The sequence below is a fragment of the Acanthochromis polyacanthus genome, chromosome 3, assembly GCF_021347895.1.
Source record: "Acanthochromis polyacanthus isolate Apoly-LR-REF ecotype Palm Island chromosome 3, KAUST_Apoly_ChrSc, whole genome shotgun sequence".
Taxonomy (NCBI): domain Eukaryota; kingdom Metazoa; phylum Chordata; class Actinopteri; family Pomacentridae; genus Acanthochromis; species Acanthochromis polyacanthus.
Genome location: NC_067115.1, coordinates 8,743,072 through 8,768,008, shown reverse-complemented (window position 1 = coordinate 8,768,008; position 24,937 = coordinate 8,743,072). Strand labels below are relative to the sequence as shown.

The 24,937-nt window shown below is 39.6% G+C and overlaps 1 protein-coding gene across 2 annotated transcripts; it reads right to left on the bottom strand.

The window, feature by feature from the left end:
• Window positions 1–3,735: 3,735 nt before the first annotated feature.
• On the bottom strand, window positions 3,736–24,564 carry ppp1r12c (protein phosphatase 1, regulatory subunit 12C). 2 transcript variants are annotated; one of them, XM_022193339.2, is made up of 20 exons: window positions 24,183–24,564; window positions 22,095–22,269; window positions 21,860–21,990; window positions 21,422–21,540; window positions 19,526–19,685; window positions 19,234–19,378; window positions 19,059–19,133; window positions 18,868–18,947; window positions 17,778–17,890; window positions 17,618–17,685; window positions 16,533–16,666; window positions 14,526–14,613; window positions 13,411–13,528; window positions 11,796–11,911; window positions 9,847–9,899; window positions 8,874–8,913; window positions 8,503–8,616; window positions 7,487–7,537; window positions 7,127–7,177; window positions 3,736–6,202 (listed from the first exon to the last, which is right to left on the bottom strand). In XM_022193339.2, the coding sequence occupies exons 1-20, from the start codon at window positions 24,389–24,391 to the stop codon at window positions 6,116–6,118; spliced, it is 2,127 nt and encodes a 708-aa protein (XP_022049031.2). In that variant the 5' UTR covers window positions 24,392–24,564; the 3' UTR covers window positions 3,736–6,115. The 2 variants fall into 2 exon arrangements, with proteins under 2 accessions (XP_022049031.2, XP_022049032.2); XM_022193340.2 differs by having other exon boundaries at window positions 8,512–8,616.
• Window positions 24,565–24,937: the final 373 nt, after the last annotated feature.

The following is a 24,937-nucleotide window of genomic DNA, read 5'->3' as shown; positions in this document are numbered from 1 at the left end:
TCTGGAGTTTCCACGAGGTCGGAGGCAGAACAAGTTGTCATCAAGAGCTGTTGAAGTGACTTTTTACAGCGACTAGAAGGAAGACGACTAGAAGAGCAGGTCTTTAACCAGCATCCCTAAAATCCATGGAGTCGGCTCCAGAGAAATGAAGGGAGGTCAACTTTTACCAACCTCCATCCAGATGTTCAACTTGATATCTTTACTTTGAGATTTTTAGCACCACAAACCTTTCATATCACACTTTATGATCATTTATTAGGACTTTAGTGGAATCCACCAGCAGATTCTTGTTGTTCTGGGACTGCAGTATTTAAAACTGTTCCTTCTATTTGACCTCATGTTTATTAGTTTTAGTGGAGAAAGTTATTTTAATTGTCGATTAATCTCTTAAAAACCAAATAAATTGGATTAGTCAAGAGGCTTAAATTTCTTACTTTGTCATATTTTAAAAACAACAAAAAATATAAAAACAAAGCATCTTGAGACAATTTGACCTGTAACTGGCATTATATAAATAAAATAGAATTTAAATTGCATTTATCTTGTAATGTTGGAGGAACTCAATCATATATGTTGGAAAACACCTTTTTTTTGTCCATTAATCTGTTGATTGTTTTCTCCAGTAATTCATTTCTTGTTTTGGTTTATAAAATGTCAAACCCAAATATATTCAGTTTACTGTCATAAAAACCAAAAAGATTTGCATTCATGATGCAGACAGTTTTTCACTTTTTTTTTATCTTAGTTTAGTCAGAAAGATAGTTGATGTGTGAACTGTTGAAGCTTGTGAGCCGTAAAAGGTTTTAATCTTTGGGGCCGAGTGTCAGAAAACATTTAGAAACCAACATCAACAAAACATTCAACAAGGTTTTGAACATCATTAAAATTAATCTTCTGCAAGACACAGAGCTGTAGCTCCGTTTCTGTGTGAGGTCTAATGTTTCTCTGTGTGACTGTGTCTGACTTCCTCTAATAAAATCCTCCTGTCCACTGCCAGCTGCAGCCATAGATATATATCTATCTACTGATTCATATCTATACACACTAGTGTGGTCCGATGCAGTCTCGATGATGACGTTTCACGAGTACGTGAGAACGAAGTACGGACAGTTACGTACTGAGAAACGGCCACAGTTTTCTTACCGCAAAGGTATAAAGCTGCTGGTCTTCTCCTCTGCGGCATCAGGAAATGTCTTCAAAGCTTCTTCAAATCCAAACGAAATACAATCAAAAGTTAAGACTAACGTCAATGGTGCATTCATGTGCAGTCGGGACAACGAAGTTGCGTTCAGGAGCGTGGGAAATCGGAGTATCAGTAATGTAAATTTCCAAAGTTTTTTTTTGGGGGGGGCACACAGGGTGGCCAATCAGATCACGGGAGGAGGGGACCACTGCAACCCCGTGCCCCCACGGAAGATCCGCCACTGAATTGAACCCACATTTTTTCACGTCTTATATCTCTCCCCTTATATCCCTGCTGCTTAATAGGAGAACTGCTGCAGGTTGTCCTGTCAGTATTTTGAATCGTGGTCTGAATGTTGTCATGGTCGTTCTCAAATACATTTGGAGCTCATTGGTCAGTATGGTACGATATTAAATTTGGATTATATTCATAGTTGAGAAAACTGCCTCATAACTGTATGTTTAGCCAAACATAATCAGCATGTGCAGGGCTACTTTCTTCTCGGTGTCGCGTTATTTGTCTTTATATCTAATCTCTCCTCTTGTCTGTCCTTTGCCTCTAAACTGTTTTCTGAACGCTGAGCTTGCTTAGCGGCTACAATGCAGAGATTTCATTGGCTGAGAAGCGTCACGTTGGATGCCTGAATTCGTATGTAATTGGTCTGTGTTTCCTGAGCTGATAACCAACGACGTAAACACTGGAAAAGCTGCGCTGGGATAATAGAAGCGACCCGTGAAATTTAAAATGTCAATGCAATTTACTGATTACAGGTCCGGGGGAACCTGTTGACCAGCCCCACTCAACACTGGCCCACCGGGACAGAGCCCGTATGCCAGATGGCCAGTCCACCCCTGCTTCTCATCGACCAAAGTTTGTATCAGCGACAGAAAACCTCAAACCAGCCTAATCAGTCTCTATATTTAAACCCGGTGTTTACTTTTACTGACTGAAAAAGAAACTGAAGACAGACCAGGCGTGAACTAACCGTGACGTCACTCATTGGTTTCAACGCCGAGAAAACGAAGCCCGGATTTTGCTACTTCCTGGTCGCCATTTTGGATTTTTTTGGAGCCAGTGACATAAAAAGCGTCATCAAACAGGCTGGACCGGAGAGCAACTAGGGGCAGGACCAGTCTATGGGCAGGTCAGACTGAGAGCTGAAGACTCTCTTATCCCACCCACATTTTACCTCCGAGGCTTCTGTTGCTGTCAATTATTCCAGACAAGACTGTCAATCAAGTATAGCCACGCCCCCTGGCTCCGCCAACTTTAAAGCTGCTCTCCGGAGTTTCCGTTTGTTTTCAATCTATGTATCATTTTTTAACAAAGCTTAAATGTGTTAGTCTAGTTCGATACTATAATATAAAGTTAGAATAACGCGATATGAAAATTTATTCCTGAGCTCCGCCTTCCTCTCATAGACCCCCATGTTATTCCAAAAAGCGCCGGTTGCTGCCGACCAATCAAGTTCGAGCTTCAGCTTTGTCATGCTGTCAATCAACGGTTACGCGCACAGCAAGCAAGCCCATGCAGAGGTGGGCGAGCTACGCACTACGCAACCGCGCGCACATTTGTTTTGCTTGTGGAGGAGAGAGCATCAGGGCTCAGCAACTTCCAGAAAAGTTACCAATCCCACGGCTTGTCAGGCCAAGAGACTGCAGGACGTTTTTTGGCTCGGGGTGCTCACGTCGCTCCCCGACCACGGCCTCCATAGGCCGCCTGGCGGCTTCGTTTAGATGCCCGACCTCTGGAGGAAGATGTTGGGGCGTCTGGGACATACTCTTCGTCAGAGGAGTCATGCAATTCTGAACTCTAGATAGAAATAAATAAACAATGTAACACATATACACGCGTAAATGCACTAAGTTTGATAAACAACGTCATTGAGAGGGATACACAAGTGTAATCACATATTGAAACTTTACTAGTTCGTCCTAGCAGATTCATGTTATTTTGGTATTAGGACAAGTTAGACTCAATACAGCATTCTAACGTAATTCCTTTATTATTTACTAAATGTACTAAATGTAGAAGAGGGGAAAACAGCAAAACAGGCGAGATGCTGCAGCACTCCGGGCACTTCTCTCATGTACTGCGCGCGTGCACAAATAAAGGTGCGAAATCAGAGGGAGGGAGGGACCAACAGTGTTTTGGGAGACGTTGCGATTCAAACTCTGGACAGCAGCTTTAATGATTTAAAATTCAGTATCGATTTATTTTACGATCGGCCACCTAAACTCTCATTTTGACCATGAAAACTAACGGGGAAAAATCCTGAACTGTAGAAAATCAGTCTATCAAATCTTATTTTTTCCGGTGATGAATTGGGGTCTATGGAGAAAAAGCTTTTTGTAGCCAACCCTAGCGGACGGCGTGATATTGCAAGTTTTTGACACTTCCGGGTGGGCTTCATTTTTGGAGCCAGATGCTACGTCCATCTTTATATACAGTCTATGAGACAGACTGATGCTGCAACAAACATCAGCTGGAAAAGCATTGTAAAAACAACACCAAACATTTTGTAACACTAGCGGGTCATAGACGTCATGCCATCCAATGCCAGACTTTTGCACTTTTATTTCTTATGATGTTCATCTGTTGACTTACTTTTGCACATCAGAGAAAAAAGAGGAGTCAACATTAAAATGGCTGTTTGTATAAAATGACAAAATGTTTGCTGCATGAATGCCATAAAAATAAAAGCTAAAGCCAGTTGCTCTTGTGTTTACGTTTCAGACGATTTAAGGTAGCAAAAAAAAGTTCATATTTCATTCCACTGTAAAGCTTTTGGAGACACGTCACATCACATAGTAGTAGTTTTTTGTTAAATGTATAATCATAAGTAAATAAGTAATAACTGCTGTAAGAGCACATTTAAAAGTTCTGTTTCCTCAAAAACTGAGACAAAAACTTGTGAAATTAAGCTGTCTGGCTTGAGCTTTACATTACCACCTAAAACATCTTCTTAAGTGTAAAAAAAGATGGCATTTGATTCAATTGTGTCAACATAAAATTCAAATACTCCGCAGATTTTTGCTTCTGTTTTCAGTAGCAGTATTGGTTTAAAACCCAGCCAATAAAAGACTTAAGAAGAGGAGACACTGCAGGTAAAAATAAAATGAAATAAAAAGGTTAGACATTTTAATTTAAAAAACTAAAAGTAATGTCAATTACTTGAATAACGTCAATTCATTTTTGTTTCACAATTTCAAATATGCAAAGTTAGCATGATTTAATTCAAACTGCAGTAATTAGCATGAATAAAATAACCATCTCAATGTGTACTTTGGATGAACAAAAAGTCCAAAATATTTAAAACCAATAAAACCTGTTGTGTCTCGCCTTTGTTACAGAGAATAAAAACAATGCAATAAATAAAATAGTGACTCACTTCACATAAGGCTCCAATAAAATTTTTTTTTTTAATGAAATTGTGTTTAAGGTCAAAAGTTATTCACCACCATGCTAAATTCTGAATTTTCCTTTCACAGTAGATTTGTTTTAGCTGGAAATTATGTAAAAGATGACGACAGTAAGATGCTGAAATTTAACTAATATTTTTTGCTGAAAATGTAATGTTCAAAGTTCATAATTTTTCCTCAGTTAATCCCCCCCCCCCCCCCCGCGCCCCCCATATTTCCAGCCAAAAGAAACCTACTGGTGAAATACAACTTGACTTGCCAGGTGTCTGAATCATTTTGGCATAAAACTTGTCAGCGCTGTCTAGTGGACAGACTTTGTAATGGCAACATCTAAAGAATCTTAAAAAGTCATCGATAATGTGATCTGTAAAACGTCAAACAGGAAGAAGCCACAGATCCGTAGTCATTTATGCCCAGACTGTATTTTATACTCAACAATGTACGCTGCCCAAGCAAAATAGAAACATTACTTACAAATCTCCAATTACCAACCATTACTTACAAATGTATTATCGAAAGGCACGGCATCAAAATACAATTGGACATGCTTTTTCTATTCTCTTTAAAACAGAAGTAAACATTCAGAGGTTGACCCATCTGGCCTGTCTGTCAAAAATACAACAGCCGTCCGTCACAGGGTGAATACTTAGCTTAGCGGTTCCTGCTTTCATCCAGTCAAAACGGTGTGGAAGTGAAGTTTCTACTTAATGTACAGTACTTAAAGTCAGAGCGTCATGCGTCCTCCCCAAAGGTCTCACATTTGTAACATTTTCTGGCAAAAAAGAAAAAGAACTCTCCGTCTTTTGTGCAACAGAGGCTACACCTTTACATCTCTGTGCCCCCGTACATAAATATACATATTAAATATACATTCGGAGGAGCAGGGAGAAAGGAGCATGCAGATTTGGTCCACCTTCACAGCAGCCAGCTAAAGAAACTAAACAAAACCGAAAGCATCGACCCATCCTGAGAAAACAACACTGACCGCTGGAAGTTTTCCCCCCAAAGGGCATGTAGAAGTGGGGCTGCTTTTTGGCACATTTAAGTCTTTCTTTTTCCTTTATCTAATAACCACCCTGCACACCTGACTGGCTTGTTTACTTAATTTCATGTCTCCACCCCTTCAGAAGCGATCTAGAACATTATGTGAGCTGTGCATGGCTTTAAGTCTCCTAATACAGGTTTTTACACATGAAAATATTCCAGTTTTTAAAAAATACAACAATAAAAACTTAATAAAAAAGGTGGATGTGAGCGGGATCGTCCCCGCCGGTCCACAGGAGGTGCAGTTTCAGCTTGTTATACAGTAGATCTGCCAAAACATAAAAGGCCCAAACGCAGGCGAAAAACCCTGAAATCTGTCGCTCTGGTCGCTGTCAGATGGTGTGCAGATGTTTGATGCTCCGTCTCTCTTCCTGGTTTGCGTCTTCTGACTTGGGGAGGGTAATAAAAGATAAAACCTGTAATACTTTTCATCTCCGTGTAGGTGTGTGTTTTTTCCCCTCCAGGTTCATCTCGACAGTTTGCTAATGACTCGAATGAGGGCGGCGTTTTCATCCTTGAGCCTCTGGTTGTCGGCTCTGAGGTCCCCCAGAACCTACAGACGCATCATCAAACATCAGCGTTTTTAGCTTTTACACATTAAAATTATCATTCTGGTTCATTTACACCTGGTTTATTTGGGATTAATGTGGCTGTACGGGTGCTTTTTATCATGCTGAGCCGTCTCCTCCGAGCTGAAGCTACCAAAATGAGAAATCCTTTGATCTATAGCGACAGTTTTAAGTTACTGCTGGGATACTATGTAGCTCTATTACCTGTGAAATGAAACCAACGCTCTCAAAATTGCTACACTGATCAGACAAAGCCTTTTCCGAGGAGAAACCTGTGTTTTGTCACTCTAAACTCCACTCAAATTGTCTTTGTCTCCTTGCGGTGTATTTAAAGAGCTGAAAAATCCTCTGTGATGGCAGACGGGGAACAGTTTCCCCACTTTGCTGTTCCAACTGTGGTTTTAACAGGTGCGAAAAATAAAATTCTTATACCTAATGTTATATGCCGAATTAAATAAATACCATTCTTTTTAATAATAAGAGTCCAGAGTTTAACTGCAAAAATAATCGATGTGCAGTCTTCATCAGTTCATCAGATTTTTAAACTGAATTTATTGCATTTATTGAATTACTGACTTAAATGTTTTTTATTAGATACTGTAATTATTTAACCACATTTTATTCAACTAAAATTCCAACAAAGTCATCGATGTTAAAGGCCTCAGCCTGTAGAAATGAATGAAACCGATTTCAGCTGCAGAAATCTGTTCGTACATTTAAGTTAAAGCTTAGATATAAAAATTTCTTGTGTTATTTTAGCTTTAGAAGTGAACATATTAAAGTCCAGCAACACACAAGTGGCATCATAGAGATTTTGCTATCAGTATCTTGTTCTGTTGCTGTTACTTAGTTTTCTGTATTTATTTCTATTTTGATTTCATTTGGGATGAGATGTGGAACAGTTTTACCTTCAGCTCATCTTCCAGTTCCACTGCTTTCCTCTGGAGGGCCAACTTCTCCTGCAAACCAAAACCGTTACCGTCAAACACGCTGCAGCTGCCAGACAGAAAAAACTATGCATCCGAGTGCAAGTTCTGACAACTACCTATCTGACAACCAGACTCAATGCACCGCAGAGCCTGCAGAGCTGTCAGCAGGCACTCATTCAGGGGGCTTATATGTTTTCACACCTTCTTAAGGTTCCAGTAAATTCAGAGAAGCATCCATTGCTTCAGTGTTGCAGCTCGAGAACAGGATGTAAAAGCTCCGTTTCATTTTTAGTAATAAACCTCCAAACAATAAAGACCCAGTAAAGAAAGCAAACTTACAAATCTCTCCAGCTCCAGCAGGGCCGGTCGCTCTGTGCTGCCCTCCTGACTCTGCCACAGATAGAAACAGGATTCAATCATCGCTTTATAAGATAACTAGAAAGAAAAATAATCTTTAGAGACTTTAGAGAGCTGCAATGAAACAATAATTTATTTAACAAAAACTGAAATCTGCCGACATGTGTAACCAACCCTGGAAAACAGAAAGGCTGCTCTACGTATTATAGACTGGAACCTATTTACATTTTTACTACTTCTAGAAACAAGATTTTTTTTTTCCACATATATTTGTAAATCAGTGGTAGAAAGATGTTTGCTGAATGTATTTTCTAACATCCTGCTTCTCTATTTACTGTTTGAGTACTGCTACATATATTTTATTGATCAGTTAGGATTTATTTTGTTCTCAGCTTTGTCTAAACTCCACCTTCAGTTCACCTGAAAACATTCACGTGACACTTTCATAGTGTGACTGTTGGTTGCAGCCACTAATTGTTAGTTTTCAGTTTCAGGGATAGTTTTTTACAGTATCTGCTGAAACAAATGAAACTATTTTATTCTAAATTTGATAAATTTTCTGGACAGAGCCAGTCATCACATGTGTGAGACAAAAAAAAACATACAGAAAAGGCTTGGATTAAACTATAGATAAAACTTAAATCTCTATTTCTAAAGAGGAAAATAAAACTTTATTTTAAAAAGACCTGTCTTACTTTCATTTATACTTTTATCCCTGCTCATAATAAAGAAAGATAGATTAATTGGTAGCGTACCTGAAAATAATTGAGATAATCAAGAGTCAAAACATGACAGCAATATTTCATAAGTAGCAATAAATCACAACACAACAAGAAAGAGAAGTCTCTGATTGACGCTGTGTTGCTTTGAGAAGCTGTGAATCATAAAAACTGTCGTTCCAAGTCGGTTTGTTCTGAATGATTCAGACAAATATCAGAGCATCTGTCTTTCATGAAGTCACACACAAACACAGTTAAAGGGCAGATGAAGCAGCAAACCTGCCGAACCTGTCGGAGTCTCTCCAGCTCCACTTTGTTTTGGCTGAGCAGCAGCTCCATCTCCTGCAGCTTGTCCTTCAGTGCCAGGTTCTCCTGCAGTACCTTGATGTACAGCTGGAGGAAAACACACACAACACTAACTGTCAGAGTGCAGCAACATGAACATTAAACTACTGTGGAGATCACATCTGAGGAGAAAAGCTTCATGTGTGCAGGTGGCCGATGTTTCAGCCAGCCGGGGTTTTCTGTCCGTTTCTCTCAGGAGCTTGTCGGGCATCATTCCCATCCTGGATCGTCTATATTTCATACATTCTATATTTCAACCCTCAGGTATGTTTTTCAGGTATGTGTGAGGAGGGTCGGATACGTACCGTTCTGTAGTCAGCAGACGAGTCTCCCAGTTCACTGCCACTGCAGAGACAAGAGACTTTAAAAACAGCAAGACGGGGAACCTTCTACAGAACAAAAGGCTATAAATCTGTCATTTACACACACGGTTTACAAATAGAACCAAATATTTACCGGCAGCTTCACTGCAAACCAGAGAGATGAAACTACAGAGCCAGTTTGACAGATTCAGGTTTCTCTGAGTAAGAACTAAAACCTCAGTGTATAAAGCCAACCAACGGGTCTATGAAGGTGGTTATCAACTTTCTCTGTTAACTCAGACTTTAGTAATATACAACTCTTATCAGTTGAAAGTCTTAGCTGTTACTTTCATAGCGAAAAACTGCTGCATCAACAGTCTTCTAGGATTAACACAATATTTGTGGCGTTGGAAGGAACAGACTTCCTGTAAACACCACCAAGTTTTCACACCTTTGAATTAGCCTCTAACTTATTTACTGAATGTTTACTCTGAGTCAACTACAAACTAAATGACGCCATGTCAAAGAAGGCATCAGTGTGACCGTATTTGTTTTGTTTTTTTTGTGACCGTATTTGTACAACAAAGTCGAGTGTAAACTTTGCAAAAAACAGCTTGTGTATCACAGTTCAACAACCAACACGTCAGATCATCTAGAAACAGCAGCTAAACTGACCGTTTTATTCCTCAATAGCTGTTGTGCTGGATCTTCACTTCATATATTTTCAGAAATCATATGAATACAGGCAGGTGCAGCACTTCAGTATAAAATAACCAGTTTAAAATGACTCAATATGCTGCAAATACAACCTTTTAATGATTTTTTTAGGAAATAAATTAGGGCTAATACGGCTGCAGGTAGAAAGAACTCAGAGTTCTTTCTACAGATATGTTGTTTGGTGCGATTTCACTCGACCAAGATTTCCTTCATGTCACTGCAGCCTTAATATGAACAAGAAAAAAACAGCGAGACTCACTAAGATGAGTTGTTGCCGTTTGTTTCCTCCAGGTGAACATCGTCATCGTCGTTCTACACAAAAAAAAAAAAGAAAAGATGTCAATTCCAGAGTTAGACTGACAGGTTATACATGCGGTGGATCGTTTCACATAAAGATAAGACAAAAAAATGGAATATTCCCAAAGGAAAGAAACAAAATGACATACCATGAGAAATGTATTTCATTTATGTATTGTCATTTCTTATGGTGAGCCATTTTAGTATTTTTGTTTATTTTTAGCGACATCAAGCAAAATGCAACACATTCATTTACATTATTATGTGATTTAGCTAATGTGCAAACTGTGAGGTCACTTAAACGTTCTTAAAGGGTCACAGTTGAGTTTGAGAAGCACAATGGCTTCACACTATTCCAACAATCTGCAAGATAAGCAGCTATATGCATCAACACGTGAAAAAGAAGATCACGAGCGACTAAAGCTGGATGTCAACAAAGCAGAATTTTAAATGCTTTAAGATAAAGCTGTACAGACCTATAGAAAATGTGTTTTGGTAGCACTGAATGTAAACATATTCATTAAATGTAAAGTGAAACATTTTGAGCATTTTTTTGCTTTAGTTTTGATGATTTTGGGTTCTAGCAGGAAAAAAGAAATCAGCATCTCCATAAAGCTTATATGAAAATTGACCTGTTTGAATTACGATATATAATTTTTTGGAGCAGCACCTGAATATTTCATATCTTTTCCATCTTTTTCTTTAAAAGTCCCATCTTATGCCTCTTTCAGCAATTTAATTAAAGTCTTAAACGCCTCAGTTCAGCTGAGTTTTCTTTAAAGATTGCTCAGTTCACCATGACTGTATAGCTCCTGGTTTTAGTCCTGTTATAAACGGGTTGTTTCAGTGTCTGTAGCTTTAAAATGCAGCTGATTTGTTGCTAACCACGATACTGGGAGTGCATGAAGACTCTTGTGTTCACTCTTGCAGTCAACATTTGTCATGCTTTGCTTGTTTTTGAGACATTATAGAGTTGGCACAAGCAAAATTTACAGAGTAAAAAAAATCTGGTGGACTATGAGGCAGCTGCTCCTTCTGAATGGTTCACCTGGAAGCAGTGAGGGGGCAGGATTATACAAATATTTAGATCAACGACTATTGGTTCTTCAGTTTCTAGTTACAAAAACTGAAAAGAATTCTGAATGGCAGGGGTGCAATGGTAAGCACAAATCACTGTTCTCTCAGATTATTTTTACATTACAATTTAAGACACAGCAGCAAACAAGGAATTTTACAGCATGAGACTTTTATTCTGCTTCATTTCCCCCCTCAATTTGAAAAACCACTGTTGGCAGTTTAATTATCTTATTTGTATGCATTAGTATTTGTTAGATTGACCCATTTTGTAATTCATCTGTAATCTCAAGGTGGTGTAATGTATTAGTAAAGCTTCACATCATTTACACTGAGCAAAAACACAAATCTGTGACTCAGTTTTTAAAGCTGCTCCGTTCCTTCACATAATCTTGATGTCTTTAGTGTCATTTTACACAATTCCCATAATTAAGTCTGGCATTATCTAGGATCCATACTGGAGTTGAAATAAAATCTCTGAGTTCTAAAGCAGAGTTTAAATGCATCCCATTAGGGATAAACTCACGTTGCATCACAATGTTGAAGCATTTCAGTGTCGCAAACATTTCAGAAGAAACACCAATCCTTATGACTTTCAGTTGCAGAGTTCTGCTTTTTTAAAGACACTGCTCATCACACCGTCAGTTACATTCAGTCAAAGAGGAACTGGTTACGCTGCCCTCTAACTTACTTTCAGTACTCATATTTGTCTGCAGAAACGAAAAACAAGTGTATTTGTTTTCTGCTATAAAGCAAATCTCTCCTCAGGGCTGTTTAGACAAAAACCTCCCATGTGATTGATGGTAACCTCTGCACCATGTTTGTGATGTTTCTTACTTCTCCTTCCACCTGAATGATGCCGGTGGATCGTCTCTCCGTCCTCGCTCGTCGTCTGTCTCTCACTCCCAGACGTTTATCTCCCTCCAACTCCACCTGCTTCACTGGGTCTGTATCTGAAACATATGGAAGTCGACAAAAACAGTCAGTAGGGTGAAGGACTTTAAACCGAGCCAAAAATATGAGATTACGGCCAAGGAGATGTTTTAAAAAAAAAAAAAAAAAGAGTGAAAATGATGTAAAATTGTGTCCAGAGATTGTGACTGGAGAGTTTTGGTTTTATTTTAAGTACATCTGCAAAAAATAGCTTAGCTTCCAAATTAAACTTTGTGTGATAAAAAGAAGCCGTCTTATCTTTACTGATTTACCTCAGATGGGGAAATACTGCAGTTCCCCATTGAAGAAGACCAACATGGGTGGAGTGTGGGAGGGAGGACTAAAACTATGATAAACAGGTCAGAAGAGAAACCACTCAGTATGTGGTAGCCACCCAAAATAACCGCAATCAACACTCATCACTCAGAAGCACCAGCCTTTAAAGCAAAATGAGAAAACCGCGTTTCCTTTAAAACCCTGTTCTGAAGAGCACTCCACCCAAAAGCTGCTTTATATATGTTGTTTGGTATGCTTGTTCTTACAGTAAAAACATGTGACGCTCGGGCCACAAGACCAGAAAGACATCATGAAGATGATGGATTGCTGAGGCAGGTGACTTAAAAAAAAAGAAAATATATTAAAAACTAACCAAAAAAGACTCACATTATGCCATTCATCAGAGCTACGAGCTGTTGAAATTGAAAAAATCAACTTTTGAACTGTCCTATGATTTTTGAACTCGTGTGATTTGACATGAGATAACATTAAAATCACGATATTAACAAAATCACTTAATTCTACAAGTTTCTTTTTAAAAATCTGACATAAAGAAACCATTTGCAATAACTAGATTTTGTAAAAACAAAACAATGTGCACACCTCAGTGCAACTAAGAAACCATTAGACTCAGCTGTGACCAACAGTCCAGTGATGAAAATTTGAGGACTTTTCACTTGAACTGAAGTAAGACGTATTTTATTGTATTAACATGTATTTTATAGTGTTACAACGTATGTTATACCATTCGGACATATTTTATTGTGTTAAGACGTATGTCATACTGTTAAGACGTATAGTCTACAGAATATAGCTTTTCAGTATGTGTAGTTTGTCAAAATTACAACAGGGATGAAACAAACCCATGAGTTATGTCATGAAAATATCCAATAAAAAACTTCATATCAAAATGTTTAATGAAGCAGAGCGACGTATTATAGCACAAACAAAGTCAATAAATAATTTTAATCTATTCATTTTGGAAAATACATCTATTATAATATGAATTCATCACAAAAATGTCACCCGGTTAACAACCAATGGGCAGCATTTATCTGACATGTTTTAATTGAGTGGCAGCAGTGATGTCATTAATAGCACTGAGCGTGTTATTTTTAGCAGAGGAGCTCCCTACATAGTTCACTATATAGTACAGCCACAGAAAGGGAGGAGGGAATGAGAGGATGATTTCAGACGCAGCCATGAACTAAGGTTAATGTAGTAATGTTTTATCCTCACTTACCTCTTTCAGCCGGCGTCACAGTGACGATGGGGCTGACAGGTTGGATGTTTCGAGCTGGAGGATCAGCAGCCTTTGCCACACTCTTCTCTGCTTCCTTCAGGTCGGTCAGAGTCACACCCTGCAGCACAGACCAAAGACAAAACAGAGGCGTTAAGTACGCTTGGTGAAAATATGCAGCCTTTCCGCGCAGCTAAACATTTGAACCTCAGGTATGCAGCTGTTAAAGTTACCTGGAATACCGAGGTGAACCACGTGATTACCCAGGAAACGATTCCAAGCCCTGTTCGGGCAGGTTGAGGTCTTTCAGAATCATAACGTACTACTCTGTTTGCTCAAGTGCTTAATTATCCACAACATCTAAAGTGCAAACACTACAGACATTGTTAAATAAGCCAAGTGAGTGTAAGTCAATAAAAGCACACAGTGATCACTTTTATTTCAAGTAATGTGGTTGTGAACTCTTGACTATAAAATTAAGAAAAAAATATTTACAGATATAATTAATGCATGGTCCTTGTCACTTAACAAAACTAAACAAAGTAGAAATAACTGTAAAAAGGCATAAACTTTAGACAACTCCCTTTCTTTACTAACACTTCGAAAAAAAGCACAAAGTCATAATATTAGTGCAGGAAAAATGGTTTTGGTTTAATTTAGGGTCAACCTCTCTTTAGTGTCTAACTATGCAAGTGTGGTAAAACCTTCACCAATGCAGAAAACAAAATGGATTAATTTCTTAAAACACCTCTTCAACAAGCAGAAACTTGCTTTAAATGTCAGCCAGCCTCCTGTTCACCACCAGTATGCTTCACATACAATGCACTCTTCAGGCTAACATCAAAATATTATGATAAGATAAAATACAACAAGTATGATTGTCTGAAGTGAATAAATATATTTGTGACACAAAACCAAAACTCTTATCTTGGTCTAAATATATACTGCACACTGGCAAAAAAAAAAAAAAAAAAAAAAAGAGCGTCCTAGTGATTTTACATCACAAACATATTGCACCACAACCTGTTCTTGCTCACGCAGTTCTTAATCCAATCAATCAGTAAAGTGCATCTTATCTTAAATCTAGTTGTTTTTATCTTGTATCTAGTTTGCAGTACCTGTGTGGAGCGTCGAGACTGGCGCATCAGTCGAGAGCGAGCTTTCCTCTGAGACTCCGACTCCTCGTCTCGAACTGGAGCCTGAAATCTAAAAACACAAAAACATTCACAAATTATTTATCACGTTTATATCATGTGCATTTTCACCATATGTCTGTTTAAAATCATAAAACCTAGATGCAGGAGAACTGCAAACACCTAAGCAGGAAACTGATAAACTGTGTTCTACAGCTGCACGATATATTGTTCCGCATTGACAGTGTGACGAACACAAAAGTCACATCGTAACAAACTTGATAAGTCACAACAAGCTTTTTTCTGGATGAAAACTCGCACAGCTCTCAATTTTGGTGACAAAATACTGAGTTTGTAGACATGCAGGTTCCACACATGCACAAAAAAACGAGTGAAAAACAGGAGAGAAACACCGAAGAGGAAGATTTCATTAGAAATGAAACTTAATGTCAGAAGTATAGAAACTCTTCAGCTACAGAAAATAAAATGTTGCCGCAAAACAAGCTCTCTGTTAGCACTACACCAAGTAACATGACTGATTTGTTCAATCATTTAAATCAGCACCAAAGAGCTCTTAATCTGGATGAAAGAAGAAAAAAAAAGCAATAGATAAATTTTAGATTTCTTTTCCAGTGTTACATCAGGTTCCAGGAAACCATTGATGCATTAACTTTTCACCTGACGAAAGATAACCAATGAGGTTACCAAAGAGCGGTTTAAAAACATTAGTCGGTCACTTGACGGGCGGTATGTGACAAAATCACACACCTATTTTTCTGAAGTTGCCACCCCACAGCTGTACGAAAAATAAAAGCTAAAACTGAGCTGTCACAACAAGGACAAATAACTGAAGACGTGCTTTTCAAACTGTATTTTACCAAAATAATCACACAAGTAAGAACATCATAACAGAGATGAGAGAAGCTGCTTGTGGCCTCGACGTCCAGAAATGTGGTGAACACGTTAAAGGCTGCTGCCGGCCACAGACTGAACCTTACAACTATTAAATCATACCCATGTTACATTTACTAAGCAGTAGAAAAACAAAATACCACAACGCCAGTCAAATAGCATGCAGCCAACTGCGTACTGTGGATTAGATTCTGAAGAAGGCTGTTCGTGCCACTACACATGGGTTGCAACCCACCTCCACAAGCATGTCTGTGTTTTTAGAACTTCATCATGGAAGAGTCATCAATAAGGCTATTTAACATTTTGCAATTCAAAATCACAAAACGGTTACTCAAGGACACCTAGTATGCTTTTGTCTTACACCAAAAGTGGTCAAATTTTCAAATAATGAAGTATGTAAAAAGTAGTCACTATGACAAAAACTTCAGGCTTCAGACTGCTCTGGACGTTGAAAACTCGTATTTGTGACTTTATGTACATATTGCCGATGCCCTTACAAGTACATAGCATCGCAGCCAGTATGAACAGAGCTGGGAGATATTTATTTGTCAAAATATTGTCCCTAATGCTTGTCTTAACTCAAATATCTGTCTGTAATGCACTGTGGGCACCTCAAGTTTGTTGATACTCATGAGACACCATAATCTATGCTCTGCTGTGCACAGGACCATAGTTCAGAAAAACCAGAGAAGCATGCAGATTTGCAAGCTGCAAAATGCGACCAGATTTAGTAGAACATGCTGACATTTTTGGTATTTGACATACTGTGAACTGGGGCATATCAATTCTTTTCAATTTCTCATATGCTAAAGGCACAATACAACCACAAGGGTACAGTTCACAAGAAACTGGGTGCTTCCTGAAGCAGGCCAATCAGAAGAAAGAGGGCTTTTTAAGAGACAGCAGCTTAAACAGCTTGTTCAGGCAGACGATGAACTGAAGGTCTACATAACAGGCTGTCTGAGATAACAAAGCCCTTCTGGTGGAGACCCAGAGTGCAAAAAAAGAGCTGCAAATGAGTTTCAAGCAAAAATGAAGCGGTGAAACATGAGTATTTTGTGTGTTCCGGTTGTTTCGTACTTGCGTCTGTCCGCGTTGGGGTTGTTGGGACTCTCTGCTGCTATGTCTCTTGTCTGAGGAGTCGGTTGGACTCTGGCAGTGCGATTCGCTTTGTCCTGCTCCTTGTCTTCCTCCTCGTCTTTCTCCTCTGGCGTCTGGACAACATAAGAGAGAATGAAAAAGGCAAACAAACAGCAATCAGTCATCAGAATGGAAAACATAATTAAAGTCAGTATACTGTCGAAATTTAGTGTTTTGGGCTGAAATGAGAATATTCCACAAACAACTTGAACTGTGGCATGACATGGATTGGATGCTCCACTATTAACCTGAAAACATGCAAATTCTTTCAACACACCAGCACAATATTTGCACTCCATCCACGTTACTACTACAACTTTTGTCTGTTCCCAAAAATGAAATTCAAGCTGAATATATTCACTGTTCTGACACAGAAGAGAAGATCAGGCGCTCACTGCAGATGGTGCTTGATTAAGCATCGTCGCAGGAGCACTAGGAGCAGTGCAACGCTGCACAAAGACACTACATCTAATGCAATGGCAGTAAAAATTAAATCAGCATTATAATGACACAGACTTGAACCTATCTGAATGCATAACACCATCCATCTTTTTGAAAAGCCTTCTTTGGCCACACAGTGTGTTATGCTCATAGACTGTACATAAAAATGGACATCATGACATCTCCCAAAACGTGAAGCCAAAATATCTCAGAAATGGGCTCTGGCATCATCATGTTCAAACAGAATCTGTGCATTAATGAGCTGGTGGTGGGGGCGTAGTACAACTGCACAGGGATCCGTTACAAGTGATGATGCCAGAGCCCAGTTACAAGGATTTTGACTTCACTCATTTGCACAACAGGAGGAAACAGTAGCGCAGCCCATTTCCAAGCAGGGCAACATATTACCATATCCAACAAATGAGTTTTCATTTCCTATTTAGGAGGCTACCATTAACCTCTTCTGCAATACTGATGCTGGTGTATCACATTTAGTCATGCGGCTTTGTTCACCACGTACCATACCATGAATTGCAACATTTTTCTGAAACAGGCAGCTACTGTGTGATTTCCTGTATTTTTACCTTGTCAGCAGGGCTGACCATAGATGTGGTCACACTCTCAGTGTCTGGGCTGGATGTAGTGGAGCTTTCTGGGGAAAAATAAAAGAGAAACAGCAAGCTAGAATCAGGACAATGACACGGATTTAAAGTAAAAGGAATACTAATGGCTGAACTAGTTTACCGGGGCTGCCCTCTTTCTCCTCACTCAGCTCCAGTCCTCCTGAAACTCCCCTCTCTTTAGACTGGTCCTGGACGTTCATCTTGTCTTTACTGCTCATCCTGCAAACTGAGCTCCTACAGGCAAGAAATGGAAACAGATGTTGGCCTCATGAGACTTTTTCAGGTCACATTAACCAAAACATACAAGTAGGTTTAAAAATCATGTTATTATCTTTATTACTGTTTGAAATGACACCATTTATGAAAGGAATAAAGAAGTTTTAATTTTCTAACAGCTACTGCTGTGTGACTTTCAGCTTGAGGAAAATTAACCAAATTGAAGCTTAAAATCATGATGTTTCATACCTATTTAAACATTTAATGTAATAAAATAAAAATTCTGCACTCCTTGGCACAATTGTGAAACTATGACTGACTCAGCCATGTCCCACAGACACATTAAAAATATTCAAGGAATTTTCAGCTGAACTGCGCACTGTGTTTACAAAGAGCAGATAGGGGACGAGCACTATAAAAAAAATTAATGAATAAATGCTGCATGGCTCAAAAATACCATACAGAGGAAAAATTTGTTGAAAGATACATTCAGCATTATGAAACACTTTTTACAGTGTGAAAATTGCCAAATTTGTACAGTTGGTTAAAATGTAAGTAGTACAATATCTGTAGTCTGTACAGTCACTACGTGGGCACGTGGAAAATGTTTAACTTGTTCATTCCACTTTTTTTCCAATTGTGCTAAAAAAAATCATCAAAGAAACTCGAGCTTAGTTTTTTTATTTATTTGATAATTTGTATTGTAATAACTGTGTCAGACAGTGAGGAAGACATGACTGAGTTTCTCTACTCAGAGTCATGGTTGTGCTGTTTCCATAGAGATGCAGGACTTTGTACTGTAGGGGAAAATAAGCTCACAGTGAAAATCAAGGTGACACAATCACAAAAATGCCCAGAAATTGTTTTGGGTTGAGACGGTTAATTATATAGCACTTTTTATCTTAAATTTTATTGTGCGTCTGTCTGTAACTAGGTGGTATTACAGATTACATATACATATATTGAATTATATGTAAGTTATAGATGATACCAACCTCCGCCGCTTGTTTTGTGCATTCGCAGCATTGGGGCCAGCTTGGTTTTGCTTATCCAATATGGACCGTTCATTACGCCACTGAAACAGACAAAGAAAGAGAGATGCAATCAAAAATAATAATAATAATTATAATAATAATATTTCAATTACATAAAGTAAATCCACAACAGAAAATAAAGAATCTCATACATTGGCTTGTTTTTGGGATAACTCCTCCAGGAGCTCTTCAACGCTTTCGTCAGCTACATCAAATGGTGTCTGACCCTGCAAAGTTCACGCCACGGACAAGAAATCGACAAAATTAAACATCAGATTAAAATCAACCGGATATAAATAACAAAATTCTTTATTGTCCAGTCCCAACCGCGTTGCTGCGAGCCTCCATGTTGCACAACTGCTCAGCCAGAATGCGACAGGCCTCGCCCTGGCCCCAGTGTGCTGCAGCGTGTAGAGGCGTCCAGCCATCGAAGTCTATAGCAGATACATCCAGCCCACACTGACAGAGTATCCTGGATCAGCAAAGAGACAGAAAAAACTTTTTGAGACAATGTGAAGCAAAATATAAACAACTAAAACTTATTTTTAATCCTCAAAGAAAATAGTGTTTCTAGACTTAAGGGCATACATCGATCACAGAACAAGACAGAAATGTTTACTTCAGGGCCTCTAGGTAGCCTTTAGCTGCAGCTACATGCAGCGGGGTGGCTCCAGTTTTTGGGTGTTGAACATCAGCAGGTGGGCCTTCGGTCAGCCAGGTCCGGGCATCTGTCATGATCTGTTCCTCCTCCAGACGCTTAGCTGCATCCAAGTCCACACCTGGATGAAGAGAAAATGTATTGAGCTGTGTTCACACCATGAGGTGCACTCAGTTTAGCTAATTATGGTTCCTTTGAGAAGTATTTTATTTTATATGTCATTCTTCACACAATTATTGCTGAAACTTTATGTAAAACCCAGTGCAATACCATGAATGCCTTCCAGGAAAGCTTGTCCTAAAGTGTGGACCAGTATCGCTACTTGACACAAGCATAAACACTTCAAAGGAATCCACACACCAAATATTTTACGTCAATCATAAATCTACCATAAAGCCTCTATAAATTAAGCCTCACCATCACTGAAGATGTTTTCCAGACACAGCTGGATACAGTCAAAAGTCCTTAAAGGTATCCTGTTAACACCCCAGAAGAGGTATTTTGGGAGAGCAACATGGAGTCATCTTTCGAAATGAATGGCGACTGAGCCATAACTACAATTTAAACTCTTTATGGGACATAAAAATAGCATGTAAAGAATCATTACATAAATCTGATTTTTTTTTTTTTTTAAAAACACCTAAAATATTAGCTGACATGGCCACAGAATAAAGTTTAAAAACGTTTTACCCACAAATTAAACTTCCGCGACACATGCAGACAGTTTCCGACACCACGCTTGCACAAGTCCAACAACACAATCAGCAAAAGTTGTCTGGTTCAGTTGCTACAATTGGCTACTAGAGGATGAGGAGCGGGACATTTGTCATACAACCACCGTCTTTGCCATTACAGAATGCTGACACAGAAAATCTGTTGAGGGTATTGCAAGTCCCTCTAATGAACACACACAACATCACATGCACTGTCACATAAAACCCAATCACAGAGAGAAAAACATCTTTACTCCATGTTTTGTCGGTACTATGTCCAGCACCACTAACAGAATCCTCTGCAAACCCTCGGTATGGCAACCAAGAGGTGTGTCTGAAAAATTGTTTATATACACAAACAAAGGGTTATATCAATCTGAAAATCAAAACTACCCAGCAGCTTTGACAGACGTGCTGTCTTTACAATATCACCAAAATTTCACCTTTTATCACAGCCAAAAACCACAAGAATCAACAGATTTTCAACGTTCCAAAGGTCGCTGAACTCATCTGGGAAGTGTCGCTCCATTGGAAAAATTCATGAAGCCCAAGCTATAAACCATATTTCATCAAAATTACTTCATTCTTTGTCCTTGAATAAAGTGATTCTATTCTATTCTATTGGTGTAGGCGAGAAATCATTATTGACTCAGTTGGGACCAACAGTTTTGGGCCAAAAATTTAGGAACTTTTTGGCTGAACTGCAGGCTGTGTTTATACAGAGCAGATAGGAGGCAAGTATGGAAACACAATTAAAAAGTAAATAGTTAAATATTTATTGTATGCAGAACCACTAATTTTTCTAGTATTGGTTACATCTGTTGGCACCTTGAAAAATATTGTACATCTTGACAACAGATTTTCCCCAATTTTTGTAAAACAAATGTTCAAAGAGATTCAACTTGCATTTTTTCTTTTCTTGTAATTTAGTCTGTAAGATTGTAGAAAATATATTTTGAGTTCTCTCCCCTTCTAGTCAAATAAGCCCACAGTGAGTAAAAATGAGACAGGAGCAACTAATGTCCAGAAACCGCCTCATAGAGTAAATTTATCAGAGAATATACAGAAATTAAACACTAACACACAGTCCTGAATGTGCACAAACAAATCATGTGACATACTATTGTGAAAGACCATCCCTCACCCTGTCTCTGAGTGTAATCCTGAAGGAGGGACTCGGTTGTCTCATCCAGAGCAATGTCCAGAGGAACATCACCATCACAGTTCACAGCAGAAAGAGATGCTCCCTGCTGCAAAAGGAAACTGACAAAAACAAACAGATACATTCAACCTGAGAGCCAAAAGGTATTAGTCACTGACAAGGAACAAGAAACTATAGAGAAAGAAAATACATCATTGTTAAATCGTATGAGCTGCATGCATCTGTGTGCCACGCCAGCCCACTCATGCTTTAGCTGACTTGTTGTGCTGCCAAACACGACAACAATGTTAGCATTGTTGAATGCAGAAATACTCTGGCACCCACGCTGCACTCTGACGTCCCCACAGTGGCAAACAGTACTGTTATGCACAGCTGTAATGCTGTTGTATTCTGCTGAATGTTGAGATGAGTACTACACACTCTGCAATGTCAGGGTAGCCACAGGAGGCAGCGACATGCAGCGGCGTCCATCCCTCACTGTCCACCTGGTTCACGCTGGCACCGCGCTCCAAAAGGAAGGTCACCATCTCCATGCTGCCGTCTATGCAGGCCTGTGTATAAAAAACAAACAAACAAAAAAAAAAACCAACAGTAAGTGTATATTATTCATCAAGCAATAACTTCAGTGAAACCTCCAGAGGACAGACTGCCTCACCTGGTGCAGAGCAGTGATTCCGTCGGCATTGGAGCAGTTAATAATATCGGCCTCGTCATCCCCATTCCTCCTTTTGGTGTCTTTGGCCTCTTCCAGCATCACCTGAGCCTCCTCTGTGTCGCCACTGGCACAGGCGGCCAGGAACTCTGCAGCGCTGTCAAACCTCACCCTTTTCCTGGAGACAGAGGATACAAGCTGCCATGTCACTTCACTGCTTTGCTGTTGTAGATAAATGGCCAACGAAAACCCTAAAACACAGTTGCACCTTCCCTGTAGGAAGAGCCACTGATTTGATAAAACTGTCAGGAGTTCCATCATTATTTTCTCATGAGGGCTGCTTCTGGTCATTTTACAATGTCTCAGACAGGAGCAAAGCTCACCAAATGTTCCACTGTTGGCTGCAAGAGTGAACACAAGAGTTCACTCTGTATCTGCATGTGGAAGGCCTGTGTGGACCCTCGCAGACCCAGGTGGGTGACCCAGGTGCATAAGGTTGTTAAACAGTAAAAATAAAGCTAATTTTGTGCTTCACCGGCTGATTATTTCAGTCTGTGTGGATGCCCTTCACAAAGAAGGCTCTAGCTGCGTTCAATTACTTACAAGTACGCCAGAAAAAGATTTAGTATGTCCGACTAGACAGTATGTCAAATGCAATATGCCAGAAACACTCAGATGCCCTACTACATGCTGTTACTTTTCACAGTATGCAAGCTAGCATGTTTGGTGAATTTGTCAGACAACACTACAGAATCAGTATTTTAGCTTCATAGTGGCAGCTTGGAAATGGCTCTTAAGTGACCACTAGTTTATATGTAGTCTGAATGGGCTGGATTTCAGTCACTATTTCATACTTTTTCTGATGTCTGACAACAGAAAATATGTCAATCATTTGGCTATATCAAAATGCAGTATATATGAGCACAGAGAGTAGGAGAGCAGCTAACAGATGTAAACACCTGCTAAATTTAGATTGAAGTGCAACATGTTACATGAAATCACAGTAGTTTATCCGGTCTTTCTTTACTAGTTCAAATTAGAGTTTCCACTATCTCTGAATGTTCCTCAGTGTTACAATTTCCGCAGGGCTTTGACCTGTGGCCATACCACCAAAGCTAATGTTAGCCATTTTTGCGGCACAATGCGCCAACACTAAGGATTTTCCCATTCTTGTGGTAACATTATCATCAAAAATAAAATAATCCACTGGATGCTCAGCTTCTCAGATGCTGGGAGTACATGAAGACCCTTGAGTTCACTCTTGGAGCCAACAGCAGAACATTTGGTAAGTTTTGCTGTTGGCTCAGATATTTTGGAGTTAGCAGACACCACTGTAAGAAATAAATAAACCAGGTGGACTGAGAGCCAGCTGTTTACTCTGAATAGTTCAACTGGAAGCACTGAGCAACAACACCTGTTTTAGTGTGACAGCTATGGGTTGCACAGGTTCTACAAAGAAACTGTACTAAAGTCTCACTGGCTTGTAAAGTTTGAAGGATACATAGTTGGAGGGGGGGGGGGGGGGGGGCTGGAAAAATAGTAGAAGTAGTAGTAGTAGTAGTAGTAAGCATCTTCATATTCTCAAAGGTTTTATTTTACACCTTCATAACATACAAAAGACAATAAAACAGATCTTTAAATTGTACACAAATTAGTAGATGGGGCATGTTTCGGTTTAAAAGAGATGCTCACTGCTAGTATCACTGAATAATACTTACTAAGGCAAAAATAATGAAACTTACAGTAAAAAAAAGAAGTCATTTAGCTCAGCATGGAACAACAGTGGTCAAAATGTTGGACATGAAGACCTTCATTAAACCAAACTAAGGCACTTTGCTAACTAGCTAGCTAGCTAACACATACAGCAAACTCCGGCCTCTTAAATTACCACTAACAGCATAAATGAACATTAAAGAAGTATTGCTATTCAGCAGCTGAATTGTGTTGAGCTGTGAGATGTTTCTATTATTTTCTCCGCCCACTACCCAAACCCCCGCACAGCCTTCCTCCCCCATTAGCATACCGTCGGATGTTTAAGCTAAGCTAGCAAGGTGTTAGCCGGCCGTTAATTTAAATCTGGTGTCTCCGTACCGTCGTCTGAGCCCGGGGCTGGACTCATCTCTGCCCAAACACACTGGCTGCTCCTGCGGCGGGTTGCAGAGCTCGGCCTCAGGCTCCGCTGCTCCTTCCCCGGCGTCGCCCCGCCGCCTCCGCCTGGGCACGTCGGACGATTTGTCGGTGCAGGAGCCGGCCCAGCGCTTCAGCTGCTCCCGCCGTTTGGTCCTCGCCGAGTCCCCCATTTATCAATCTATCCGCAGAGGACAGTGCTTTGAAAACTAAAATGCACAGAGGCAGTAGCAGACACACCCTCCATGTGTGTTCATTCACTTCCTGGTTTTCGCTTCAGCTGCTCTCTTCTCTGTATGTGTACGGAGCCGCGGCTCGTGTCCGCGGACAACGGGAGCGCGCAGAGCTGTGTGGGCCTGCCTGCGTGACGTCACTGTCGCTGTTTTGTTGTGGAGCCTGCAGGGGAAATGCAAAAATAGATCTGAGCACTGACAAACACTAACGACTGCACCTCCTGCCATTGTGCTCTCTGAAACTCAGCTTTATGTTAAAATAACACCCAGTAGTTGGAACAGGATGGTGACACTGACTAACCAGCCAGCCTTTATACATATGTCTTGTCTTTATTAAAGTTTAATAATCCTGAAAGTGATCAGAGACTTTTCATTTTCAGTGTCTTCTGGTACGGAGCCACCACTCAACACCATTTTCTGAGATAGACAGTACACATTTCTAGTTCATTGAAGTTACTGAAATCAATCCAGTCTATTTGTTTGCCA